The 12,949-nt window shown below is 45.4% G+C and overlaps 1 protein-coding gene across 1 annotated transcript in view; it reads right to left on the reverse strand.

Annotated features, from left to right (window-relative positions):
• Positions 1-1,024: 1,024 nt before the first annotated feature.
• Positions 1,025-12,949, reverse strand: part of LGMN (legumain) — a 33,522-nt gene continuing 21,597 nt past the window's right edge. The window contains exons 7-14 of the mRNA XM_066612164.1: positions 12,654-12,716; positions 12,207-12,273; positions 11,226-11,344; positions 7,677-7,766; positions 5,724-5,924; positions 3,902-4,072; positions 2,201-2,268; positions 1,025-1,782 (exon numbers count right to left, since the gene is read on the reverse strand). Coding sequence (XP_066468261.1) covers positions 1,743-1,782; positions 2,201-2,268; positions 3,902-4,072; positions 5,724-5,924; positions 7,677-7,766; positions 11,226-11,344; positions 12,207-12,273; positions 12,654-12,716 — 819 coding nt within the window. The 3' untranslated portion in view covers positions 1,025-1,742. The remainder of the gene's footprint in view (positions 1,783-2,200; positions 2,269-3,901; positions 4,073-5,723; positions 5,925-7,676; positions 7,767-11,225; positions 11,345-12,206; positions 12,274-12,653; positions 12,717-12,949) is intronic.

Raw genomic sequence — 12,949 nt, forward strand, 5'->3', positions numbered from 1 at the left:
CTCAAGTCCCAAAAATGGGTGATTTTTGCTGACTCAGCCACTCATTAGTTACACACATGGACGACTCTGAAAAAGACTCATGTCAGGGGCCCCCTGATGCTTGGTGACTCGAGTCTGCCTATGTCTGGGGGTGCTTGCTTCTTTTTTTGGTGTGGAAAACCGAATGGGTTTATAATTCTGACCAGTGAGCAGCAGGGCATTCCAGCTGGGAAGCAGGAAAGGGTTAATGTGAACAGGAGCTGGGAGGCAGAACTGGGCTTCTCTTTTCCCATCTCAGTTAGGAAGGAAGGAATAGATGATCACTGGACAAAGGATGGGCATTCTCATATTTCCATTGGCTGATGCAGTGGCAGCAGATACAGCCCTAGGCAGGAGGAGGAGCCAGCATAGCTGGGGGGTGGGGCAACCCTTATTGAATGACCAGCTACCCTGGGACTACTTCTGAAGGGCTACCAAGGATTGTGTCATCCTGGTAAGCCTCCCAGCTACTGCTCATGACCCTCCTCCCTCTCAGCACTTCTGACCCAGCTCTCTCACTCCCTCCCTCCCCTCCACCCTTCTTTACAAATGGAAAGGGACAGTAGGGGAGTAGTTAAAAAGAACTCCCCACACACACACACCCCCAGCAGCGCCCCATTTTTTCCCAAAGCTAACTTTTTAAAGGAGGCAACTCAGCTCAGAGAGAGAGGAAGCAGGGGAGGAGTTCATCATGATCACACTTTGCACAGCATGGCTCTGTTACTTGGAAGGGGGGCAGTCCTTGGCTGAAGGGGGACTACTTCTGAGTAGAGCTGCAAGGATTGGGAGGTCTTTGTAAGCCTTGCAGCTGCTGCTTGTGACCTTCTTCCTCCCTCTTGCTGCTTCTCTCCCAGCTCTCTTGCACCAAGACAAATTCCTACACGCTCACCAATTTTTAATTCACTTGTTACTCCAAATACAATCTCTCAGAGAATTGGGTAAACAAATAAGAAACATAACAGCAATAGACAATCTCCTTCAGAGAGCAAATGAAATAACCTCACTGTCACAGTGGGCTTTGCCCTTTTTATTATTTCCTGTTTAAATTGTAAATACTTGCATGTTTTAAAGCACAAGCAATACATTTCTCCCCCACCGCAGTTTGTAAAGTTTGAGAACAAAAACAAGAACGTAAATCACACACTATGGCATTTTATTCCTGAGCCAATATATTAAAAAAAAACCACTTAATCACTTAGCTGTGTTTCTTCTCAGGTTATTACAGCATTAATTTCCACTGTTAAAACAACACACACAAACCCAAATGGAAACAGTGTTCACTTCAGGCGATCTCTGGAATTCCTTGGGAAACCCTCCAAACGTCATCACCAAAAGCCTGAGTGACGAGTTGAAAACCAAAAGCAGTACAGAACAAACTGAACACTTGGGCAAACCAGCCCACTTTGTTGTTAAACAGTCATATCATATTTGATGATAGACAAAAGAAATCCAAAAATGGAATTGATGCAAGAGACACTGCAGGACTGACGATTCTGATGAAGTGGTTAGTTCCAAGCAGCAGCTTCTGGAATGAAGCGAAAAGACCTGGAGAGGTATCACTGCATTGGTTTCATTCATTAAAGTGCAAAGCCTGGCGCAGAACCAAGAGAGCTTCGACCACGACATGGATGCTCTTCACTGGTCTGTTCGGCTTTGTAGGGCTTCCTGGTTTCCATTACTATCGTTAAATTTCTTTTACTGGATTACTTGACTGAATGGTCTCATTAATAACCAAGGCACACTTGATCCATGGCCAGTTGTATTCTGCAGGAGAAAAAAAAGAAGCTGTTTTAACACAAGAGTATTACAAGCACTTTATATTAAAACTAAAACTCACCCCACCGATGCAGCCACGGCAATGGAACTTTGTGCTGCATCCTTCGGGGGGGGGGGAGGGAAAGTCCCAGAAGCCTCTTTTGCAGTAAGGGCACCTTCATTGCCTTACGCTAGGGCAAGCCTCTGCAGCCCCATGGGTCTTCTTGGATTTCTGCCAGCTATCTTGTTGGCACAGAACCCAGGAAAGGGAAGGGGAGAGGAGAGAAACAGGGATAAGATCCTGGTATATGCCAGAGTCGTAGGGATCAATTCCTTCCTTACCCTGTTCTGCCCTCACCTACCCCCTCCCTACCCAGACATTCCCCATTCCTCCCACCACACAATCCCAATTCAGGCATAACTTTACCTGTCAATGGGATATCCCATTTCACAGACATTTACTAATGCATACAGCTGTCTCAGGGCATATTCATACTGAAAGGAAACAAGCAGAAAATAAAGTTACTCATTTTTCCGTCACCTAAGCTGAAGGTGTAAGGCAGTGGTATTCAAACTGGGGCGTCGCGACACCCCAGCCTGTGGGTCCTGGCCTCTGCCCCCTTAAGGGGCAGGGGCAGCCAGGGGACAGATTGCGCCGCTCAGGGGGCCTGCAGGGCCTTGGGTGCACTTGCCCAAGCCTCCTGCAGCCTCCCAGGGGTGCGGGGAGCCCTGTGCAACCTTTGGCAGGGCTCCCCAGTCAGGAAAAGTGAAAGCGGAGCGATTGTGCCCCAGCGCAAAACTGGAAGCAGAGCACAATCGCTCCGCTTTCCCTTCTGACAGGGCTGCAGGGACTGGGGTGCACCCTCCAATCCCTGCAGCAGCCGTCCCTGTGTGCAGGGAGCCCTGCAAGAGTGCCTGAAGTGCTCCCCAGGTCAGGGAAAGGGAGAGTGGGGCGATTGCGCTCCGCTTCCGCTTTTGTGGAGGCAGAGCAGATCGTTCCAGTCTCCCTTTCCCTGACCTGGGGTGCCCTGCAGGCGCTCATGCAGGGCGCCCCACATACAGGGATGGCTGCTGCAGGGACTGGTGAGTGCATCCCGCAGGAGGATGGGTCTAGGATGGGCAGGAGGTCTGGTCTAGAGGGTAGAGCCTCCATTTGCCTGAAGATAACATCCACAAGGTCGCCAGTTTGAGGCCACCGGCACCGTGCAACCTTGAAGCAGCTGACAAGCTGAAGCCGAGCTATTCCATCTGCTCTGAGCATGGGAGGATGGAGGCCAGATCAGAACGAAACATCTGAATTGTTGTGGCTCTTGAAAGATAGAGCCTTCTTTCAATTGTAAAAATCCCTACGAAGATTTAAATTAGCCTGCCTATGTAAATCGCCTTGAATAAAGTCTTGAATAAAGACCAAGAAAGGCGGTATATAAATACCTAAAGTAAGTAAGTAAGTAAGTAATCCCAGTCCCTGCAGCCCCCTGAGTGACGTGATCCTGGGGATTGCATCGCTGCCTTGCCCCTGCTGCCTTCCCCCCTGCAAAGACTTACTGCGGGTTTCAAACTCCCAGAGAGTTTGAAACCCGCAGGTGTAAGGGATTCCTGCCAATCCTCTGCAGGAGTTCAAACACTAGACAAATGCTTATATGGCAGTGGGGGAAGGATGCCATGCTCTGCTACCTCTGCTGTACACATGCTCAATCACATGTCTGCAGTATGCCCCCATAAGAGCCGTTCTACATGAATAAGCACCTCTCTCAGCAACTGGAAACTCTGGGCTCCTGACCACAAGGAGAGATGCTGACATGTGTATAACCTTACACATGCAGGCGTGCCAAGGAACATGCATGCCAAGAGGAATCAATGCAATGCTGCCCCTCTCTATACACACAGACAACAATGTAACATGCTTGCTAATTCGATCTCTCTCCACTGCAATAACAACATAATCTAAGACATGACTAGAAGATAAAGATATCCAGTTTTCTGCACTGAAATGAAGCAGTGACCAGGGAAAGACTGGGTCCTGTGTGTTTTGCCTAAATTCAGTGCCCATGCCTCATCACACCCAGGAGATCACCATCAGTACCAGTGTCTGAATTGACCCTTAGTTTCAAACTGAAGAGGTGCTCACCAAAGGAGTGTGCCAATTGAAGCAATGGTTTCTGAAGGCATTCACAGCTGGCACATAGCAGTCATGATTCTGGAGGTCCATCCTATCCGACAAGATTTTCTTGGTTTGCTCTTCAGAGGCCGTTGTAAGCAAGATGATCTTGCGCATGGTCTCCTGAATTAGCTCTTTAACCTGTCGAGAAAAACACAAACCCAGGGTCATGACCCCCTGATTAGCTCTATAGGACAATGGTCCCCAACAGTTTCCCAAGCTATTTACTTAGAGACAGTTTTCTGGCATAGAATCCTAATGGCTAGCCTGAATTACAAGCTGAAGCCAGGGCCTACCCTCCAGCTTTTTGATCCCTAAAGCTTAACAAGTTAGAACATAGGACCTTCCAAATGCGAGACCAGAAGTGGGAGCGGCTTCAGCACAATCACAGGTCATGCTACAAGGGTATATATGAATGCACATCTCCATATCCTAAAACTCTATTAATTTCCAGCTGTTACTTCAGATCAAGAGTAGAATGGGAGAAACTGCCTTAAGAGTGTGCACACTCTCTGCATCTCACTCCCACTCCATGCCAAATCTCATTCTGAACGTGAAAAAGTTGAAGTGTTCTGTAGGACCTTCCTAAACAGAAACTCTAGCAGAAATATTAGAGATTCAGTGCACCTCTCAGTCTCAGCCTATAAGCAGATATTATGCAGGAACCACAACAGTACAACTGAATCCAACCTACAGAAGAGTAAGAACTTCATGTATATACTCTTTGAAAAAACTGTTTCAGGATGCATGGGCAGTTTCTATTAGAAACCAGAAAACTAAACACATGGGTGGACCATCTGTGCCCTACACATCTACCCATTGTCATCAGGGCCTCAAACCTTCCTACACACCTCAGAATCTTCCCTCTGCCCCAGATATTCATATGCTTCAAGTTTCCATCTTCAGTTCAAAATTTTAGTTCCAATCAAAAATTTGGTAATCTCAAAAAAAAATGTGCATTTTTGCCCAAGTTGTTTAGAACAATATAACCAATTTAAGGAAGGTGGTTTCTGGGTCACAGAACTTGGAAACCCCAACAGCATCAAAATTAGACCAAGTCTGGCAAACGCAAGACCTGTAGGCAGGATATGGCCTGTGGAAGCTCTTTATATGGCTGTGATATTTGGGCTTTCCCAGTGCTGCCCTTTCAGAAGCGCCAATTCTGCTAAGGCTCTGTGAAGGAGAGATGGAAAGAGGCCTCAGAAGGTAAGGGACACTGTAGGGGAAGACATAGAGCAAGATGGGGAGATGCTGCTGAGGTGCTGGGAGAATCCAGTTATCATTCAGGCCACCCTTTCAGCAGCACAGCTTCTGCTGAGGTGCCACCGCAGAGCACCTCTCAGCAAAAACCAGAAACCACCTGTACAGCAAAAACCAGAGTGTCTTATGTGCTGACAGGCTTCATTTGTTTGACGTTTGTCAGATAGCAGAGGCCATGTGCTCCAAGACACCAATTCTCAATAGCATCAGAGACCCATCAGTCACAAATGTACTTGGAGGTCAACCATCAAAAATTGCATACTATCACACAATTTTATCAATTATTGAAAATATTCCACTATTTGCCATCAAAATGTGAGGAAGGGAATTTGGAAGAGCAAGTTGGTTTCAATACTTCTCTGCCAACAGTGGCAACCATGCAGGGCGGTAGGGCTTGGAGACCTATCTGGTCTGTTCTGATGGGGTGAATAGAACTGAAGGAAGCACAACTTGGACTGGTATAATTTATTCAAGTTCGGTTAACTCCTACTTAAAATCTGTTACACAAATCGTACCATATCTTCATTCTTACCTCCAGATATTTCTTCATCTCGCCTGCGATCATCTTCGCCTCATAAATATCGTTGGTGGCCATCAGTTTGCGCTTCATGATTGCAAAGGGGACATCAGGACTAGGAGTGAGGTCATACTGACTGACTGGTGGCAAGAAAATGGGGGCACTGGGAGCTTTGGCTGAACCCTGGAACTGCACCACTTTCATGTGAGAGATGGTCTGAAAGGGAAATAAAAACCCCTCCACTTAGAACAAACAAATATTGAGCAGGGGTAGCGTTTTCTAAAACTGGATTTGCTTGGGGAAAAGATTGGGGGGGGGGTTACTTTGGACTGAAGAGACGCTTCATTTGTTTAAGTTCTTACATCCATTAAGAAATTTATTATGCCATTTTAATCTGACTGGGCAGGAGGTCTGGTCTAGAGGGTTGAGCCTCCAAATGCCTGAAGATAACATCTGAAGGTCGCCAGTTCGAGGCCACCGGCACCATGAACGGCGAGACCTTGAAGCAGCTGACAAGCTGAGCCGAGTTATTCCACCTGCTCTTCAGAAGGAGCTGCTTGTCAGCCTGTGTGGGAGGAAGCCAGAAAGTGATAACAGACCGCAAAAGTTCCATCTGAAATGTTGTGTGGTTCTTGAAAGATAGAACCTTTCTTTAATTGTAAAAATCCCTACGGGGATTTAAACAGCCTGCCTATGTAAACCGCCTTGAATTAAAGTCTGAGGAGAAATCTGACGACCAAGAAAGGTGGTATATAAATACCTGTATTATTTATTATATTTTATTATTAATTTCACCTTCTCTGTTAGAGTAAGAGTTACTTACAATAAAAATACAAATGCAGTTAATACAATATAAGTAGTTAAATGGCTTCTCAAATGGGCTGGTGTCAGTTGCCCCAATGAGACAGGATCAACAAGCCTAGGCCAAAATATCCCATCAGCTTGCCCTCCTGGCTGGTCTCATGCCTCACCAATGGCCACAGAAGTGAGTTAGACCAACTTGTCCAAGCAAGCTTAAGGATTTGAACCTGGCCCTCACATTAGAAGAGCCAAACATAACCACTACTCTACACTGAAGCCAGGCACTGCACAAGTATGACAAACAAACAGTGTACTCAAGCTGCATTTCAGATATAGGGGATGGGGAGGAGGGTGGGCAGTGGGTGACCCCAGGGGCTGGCAGGGAGTGGGAGGTGGGGCTGGTATCCTGCTGTTATGCCGGATCCCAACCCCATTCCCGGGGAGATCGGAGTGGCTTCAAGCCGCTCCACTCTCCTTGGTCTTATGCCAACTCAGGAGATGGCACAAGTCCAAGGAGACCCATAGGGGCCATGGCGCCTTACCCAGGGGTAAGGGGAAAAGTTTCCTCTTGCCTCTGGCTGAGCAGATTCTGGCCCCTATCCTGCACTGGATACAGCGCAAGCCTCTTGGCTTGCCTGTTCCAGCGCAGGATAGGACTGCATCCACAATCATTTCATATGAATCCTGTACTGGTTGATGAGAAAAGGGTTAGAGCAGGGCGTTGGAATGGACAGAACATCTGGTTCAAATCCCAGACTGGCCACAAAGCTTACTGCACCGTCTTGGGCAACTACCATTTCTCAACCTAGCCTAGCTTATGAAATTGCAATGAGGATAAAGAGGCAGGGAAAGTCAGTGTGCATCAGACTTGGACTCCTGGGAGAAGAGTAAGATAACAAAAGGGTAAGTCGCCAGGAGTTTCTACTTTTTCATTCCTGTTACAAAGCTTAAGATGCAAAAGGCTTTCGTTTGAGGCTTCCAGAGCACGTTTTTGCCATATCCACACTTAGGTCAGTATGGCTATGAAGCAACACGGCACCCAAACTGAGCAGTGCAGCCAGCTCGATGCCTTCTGAGGCCCGTACTCCATAAATTGCACCTTCAAAGCCGCCTAAGCAAAGGGCCAACACAAAACTGACCACAAAACCCTTCCAAAAGCAGACTCACTTTGTTTCCATATTGCATCACATGACTGGTGTTGGTGTGCTGCTTCACCAATACAAACTGCTTATGGAGAGTTTCTTTCTTCAAATCCTCCTGCAAGCAAAAAAGAGAGGGGCATGTGACTAAACCAATGTCCTACTCACACACGTAAGCAATGACTTTAGTTCCCTATTAGGAAGGCTGTGGCAGTAAAAGATGAGATTCATATTTTGGCAGCAATTCCCTCCCATTGCTGCCCCCATCACCACTTCCCATGCCATTTCCAAGGGCACCTCCCCCCCAACACAAGCCTCATAGGATATAACCTCAAGTGCCTAAGAGGCACGTTGCAACATTAGACAACTTGAAACTGAGAAGGAGCTTTAGGCAAAACAGTTGCAGATGTTCAAAACAGAGTTACAAAGTGAGCAAAGTTTGCTTATGCTACATAGGCACAGACTACCATTTCAGACATTTGATGCCTACAACTGCCACCATTTCAGATATTTGATGCCTACAACTAAGACAGCACATCCCAATATACGTATTTCACACCAATTTCATGGGCACTGATGTAGCTGAAGTTTGCACTGCAAAAATGAAGAAGTTTGTAGGATTTCATTCAAATACAGCCCAGGTGATAGGAAGACATAAGATCAGATGTAACTGTAATTCCCAAGGATAGCATCCTAAGCAGAGCTTCTCCTGATGGGAGCTCCTTCCAGAATGGAAAGAGTGTCCTCAGAAGAAGCACTTGGGATAATAATATAATAATAATAATAACAGGTATTTATATACCGCCTTTCTTGGTCTTTATTCAATACTTTATTCAAGGCGGTTTACATAGGCAGGCTTTTATTAAATCCCTTATTAAATAGGGATTTTTACAATTTGAAAGAAGGTTCTTTCTTTCAAGAACCACTACATTCAAGGTGTTTCATTCCGATCTGGCTTCACATTTTGGCCTCCATCCTCCCACGCTCAGAACAGATGGAATTGCTCGGCTTCAGCTTGTCAGCTGCTCCAAGGTCGCACGGTGCTGGTGGCCTCGAACTGGCGACCTTGTGGATGTTATCTTCAGGCAGACGGAGGCTCTACCCTCTAGACCAGACCTCCTGCCCAGATGCTATCCCAGTTTTTCCTCCTCGATTCCTGCAAATCTCACAAAGGCAGCAATGCTTCACTGTGGTGTAGTCAGTGGTATAGCTAGAGGGGGTGCAAAGCATTAAGTTTTGCAGGGAGTGTCACTGTGGTGTGCAAGTGACCCCACACCTTTAGAGCCATTCTGGGCTGGAAGCCTCCATTTTGTGTGTCCCCCAATGGCTCTGAGGGAGAAGGGCCACTTGCACACTGCAGTGAGGCTCCCTTCAAAACTTAGTGCACTGCACCCTCTAGCTATGCCACAGGGTGTAGTGAAAAAGGTGTTACACTTGTGAAAAGGTACAGTTGCTATCAAAACTATAATTTACTTTTACTATATTGGAACAAGCTTATAAAACTAATTTTTATCACAATCATACATATTTTGGAAATGGTGTCCATACATCTTTTGAAGATGGTGTCCATATTTTGAAACTGCATCTAGTTTCTGAATTAGTGACACATTTTGATGACGATTATAATTTGAGGTTATTGCATATTCCACAGAGTTTGATTAATTCAATGACAGTATGACTATACAGTGAGACAACACCCACAGTTTTTGATTATATTAAAATAAAGGACTATTTTAAGATGTTTATGTCTAATCTATAGTTTTTATAATTACACTTGTTACTGTAATAAATATAGCTCTTTATATCGTGTTACAGATTTCAATTTTTTTGGTAAAACACACCACACAGCAACCATATTTTACCCTTTGGAGGAGGAAAAAAAGACTGTTGCACACCAGCTAGAAAGGCTTGTTCTAAAATCCCTGCTCAGATACAAAGCTTAATGGGCGACTTGGAGCCAGTTCATTATTTTTCACTCTAACAAACCTCACTGGCTTGTAGGTGTAGAGATAAAAATGGACTAAGCCTCACGTTTGCCAGTTCTGAAAGCCTTGGATGAAGGGCAGGACAGAAACATAATCAAGTTCTCACCATGAAAACGGGTAGGAACAAACAAGAAGATTGGGGAAGATGGAAGAGCTAGGAAGGTGACAAATTGTGGTTCGTACCCCAGAATTTTAGAAACTCAGCTGTGTGGCTTAAGCTGAGTTTCCTGTCCCCAAAAAGGAGATGAATCATTCTGTTGATTGTCTTCCATTTGGTATACTGGGTTCATTTGCAGGGCAGATGTACCTTTCGCTGGTACTATTTGTGTGTCCGAGTCCAATGTGTCCCAGTCACTGGCCTCACCGACATTCGCTTCTGGTTTTTATTGCATCTCAATCATTTGCATCCCACTATAACTGGGCAACAAATGTTATATATTCTGATGTTATGTATTCTAAGCCTCTTACCCCAGCCCAAACCCTACCTTTGTGTTTAATTAAAAAAAAGTGCATCTAATATACATACATAGGAACCAGCAGCATAGCAGGGGTGGTGGTAGCACAGTAATTTTACAAGCGCTGCAGTGTGCCAGGTAAGAGGCTCCTCCCTCTCTGTCAGAGCAACTGGGGGCTGGGGCAGCAACAGCAATGCGCAGGCACTTCCCGACTGGTTTAGCAAGCGCTTGTGCATTGCCGTTACTACCCCAAATGGCTCCAACAGCAAGGGACCACTTACACGGCACATTGCGGTGCCTGCAAAACTTACTGCGCTCCATCCCTCTGGCTACACTGCCGATTGGGACACAAATGTCTGGGAGGCAAAAAGAATGCATGAAAATGTTCACTACTAGGATGCATTTGACCGGAACACAGTTGTCCAGGATGCAATTATTCCACTAATGCCTTTTGCTATACATCAGTTTCTGGTCTCACCACACACACCCTGAATTAAGCTGCTGTATCGGAGTCACCAGGCTATTTTCCTCCGAAGTTTTCCACTTCAGGCTCCCTCTTTGCCTCTCAGTTCTAAATATTTAGGTCAATGTGGAGTTACTGAGAGTGCAGAACACTGACATCAATTTGAAGATTCCCAGAACTGCACTGTTACACACAAAAATTATGGGTGGACCAGTCAATTATCATGAGAGAATCTAAAGAGATAGAAATTCAGTTTGTGCAGGTGTCAAAAGCTTGCACGGAGGCCTGCAGCAGGCACAAACCAATGAGATCATTGGATTCGATACCCAGGGAGAGTTCAGTGCAGGATCGCAGATTCTGAATCCAGCAAATTACTGCCAGGGCCTCAGTCACTGCTTGAAGGAGGTAGCAGTGGCCAATACACACACTGCTCAGAAGTGGGGGTGAGAAATAGCAACATGAACCATTGCTATATACACCCTGTACTATACATGCACAAGGCAGTTCTCTTTTAAAATGGGATCAGTAAACTCCAAACACCATGCTGGAGAATGGTAGCCAATGTGGCTCTTCACTCTCAACAAGCTGCCCGTTTCTGCACTGAAGCACAAGTCAGCATCAAAACAATTTTGTTAAAGCAAACAAAGCAGCAGCACTTGAGCCTGGTGACCCACCACATCGGAATCTTCCATCCAGTTGACGCTGTACCAGTCACCGAGGTAGGTTTGTCTGTCTTCATCATAGTAACAGGCATAAGAAGATTCTTTTGAATTGGCAGCAGTAGTGGCAAAAACTGAAAGACGAGTGGAAAAGCATGATTCACTTCCCACAATAGATATCATTGGATCAGCTTGTCTAATAGCCTGATTGACAAACCAATTAGATTTAAGTAGATTACATAAGTTTGCTCCAGCCCAGAGTTCTTGGCGCAGTCAGAAACCCTCCTCTATAGAACTGAATGGAGAAGCAGATGTTGGACAAGAGAACTCTATAGACACACTTGAGCTTCCACGTCCTGAACGTTTTCCATGTCACAAAACTGACTCCTTGGGTCTTACTTTGCCTTTTTGCTTTTAACTAGAACTCCAAACTGATATATTTAATCGAAATCAGTCATTGGTTTGCTGAGTAACTCTCTCTCAAAAGCCAATTGTGCCCAAGGGAATTGTACTGAATCAGAAAGGAGAGCTTTTTTTGCTGAAGGCTAACAGGTCCAGATTAGAGTGCAACTGTCATATATGGGGTATGACTCCTGGAGATGATGCAAAACAGCAGTAGTGAGCTTGCAAGAACTGGACCCCTGGATGACATCTGCACTTGTCAGTGCAAGATTCCTGGCAGTGGAAGGAGGGCCCCTGTGCCTTCAACAACTTCTATTTAAGTTCCATTCATAGGACATCACTGAGATGTTTTCCTAGACTACAGATACCTCCCATTTTCAAAACTGGGAGAGATTAATTTTGTTCTCAACTAGGACACACACAAATCACAAGTATCTGCTTTCAAAGGCAACATCAACCTGGTAGCTGATGCATAGAGGGTAGCACTGGGACCCTTAATGTTTCTAACCTCTCTTGATGTGGAGTAGCTTGGATAGAAGCAGAGAAGGTTGACAATCCCTAAATCAATACAGCATCACATCACTGATCACTTACCATTAATATTATCAGGTAGATGCTGCATCATTGATCCGGATTCACATGCTTCAATATAAAACACCATCTGCAATTTACATTACACGTGGTCAGGATTTCAATAGGATCTGTATTCCTTTGTTTTCCTGCCATTGCCTTTCCTTCTTCCAAACTTCACCTATCACATCGCTTCTGTAACACAAGGCCAGAAGACATTTTTGCCAAGGATCTCCCCTCCCCAAACCCAGAGCTTGCCCTGAACCTCTCTCTCTGGGTTTCCTTGCCCCCCCATCCACATACTTCAGTACTCTCACAAAAGCTCCACTGCCCAGTTATTTACTTCCCCCTTTTTATATAGAATGGGCAGCTGGAGGTTACAAAGCAAGCAAGACTGTTTCCTGAGTGGAAGCCAGAGGAAGTTGAGAGGAAATGAGCATCTTCTGGGTGGAGGAAAAAGAGAAGTTTTACCTTCTGGTATTTTTTGTGATGATACATATAGGCGATAGTCTTATTCAGGTCTTTCACGTAGAGCTGTAAAATGAGACAACCCCAGTTCATATCCACCACAGTTCAGAAAAGTAACAAAAAACACTTAGCAAGCTTTGATGTGGCACATGTTAAAAAAAAGAATCCAAAGCATGTGACCAAAATGGTCATGGTAATCTTTAAAATAAGCCTATGAGGAAAGCCAGAATTAACCCCTTATTGACAAGTGGTTCCCAAACTTTTTTGAAAGGCAGTTCCTTTGATCTACTCAGCCATTA

This window comes from Tiliqua scincoides, chromosome 1, assembly GCF_035046505.1.
Source record: "Tiliqua scincoides isolate rTilSci1 chromosome 1, rTilSci1.hap2, whole genome shotgun sequence".
NCBI lineage: Eukaryota > Metazoa > Chordata > Lepidosauria > Squamata > Scincidae > Tiliqua > Tiliqua scincoides.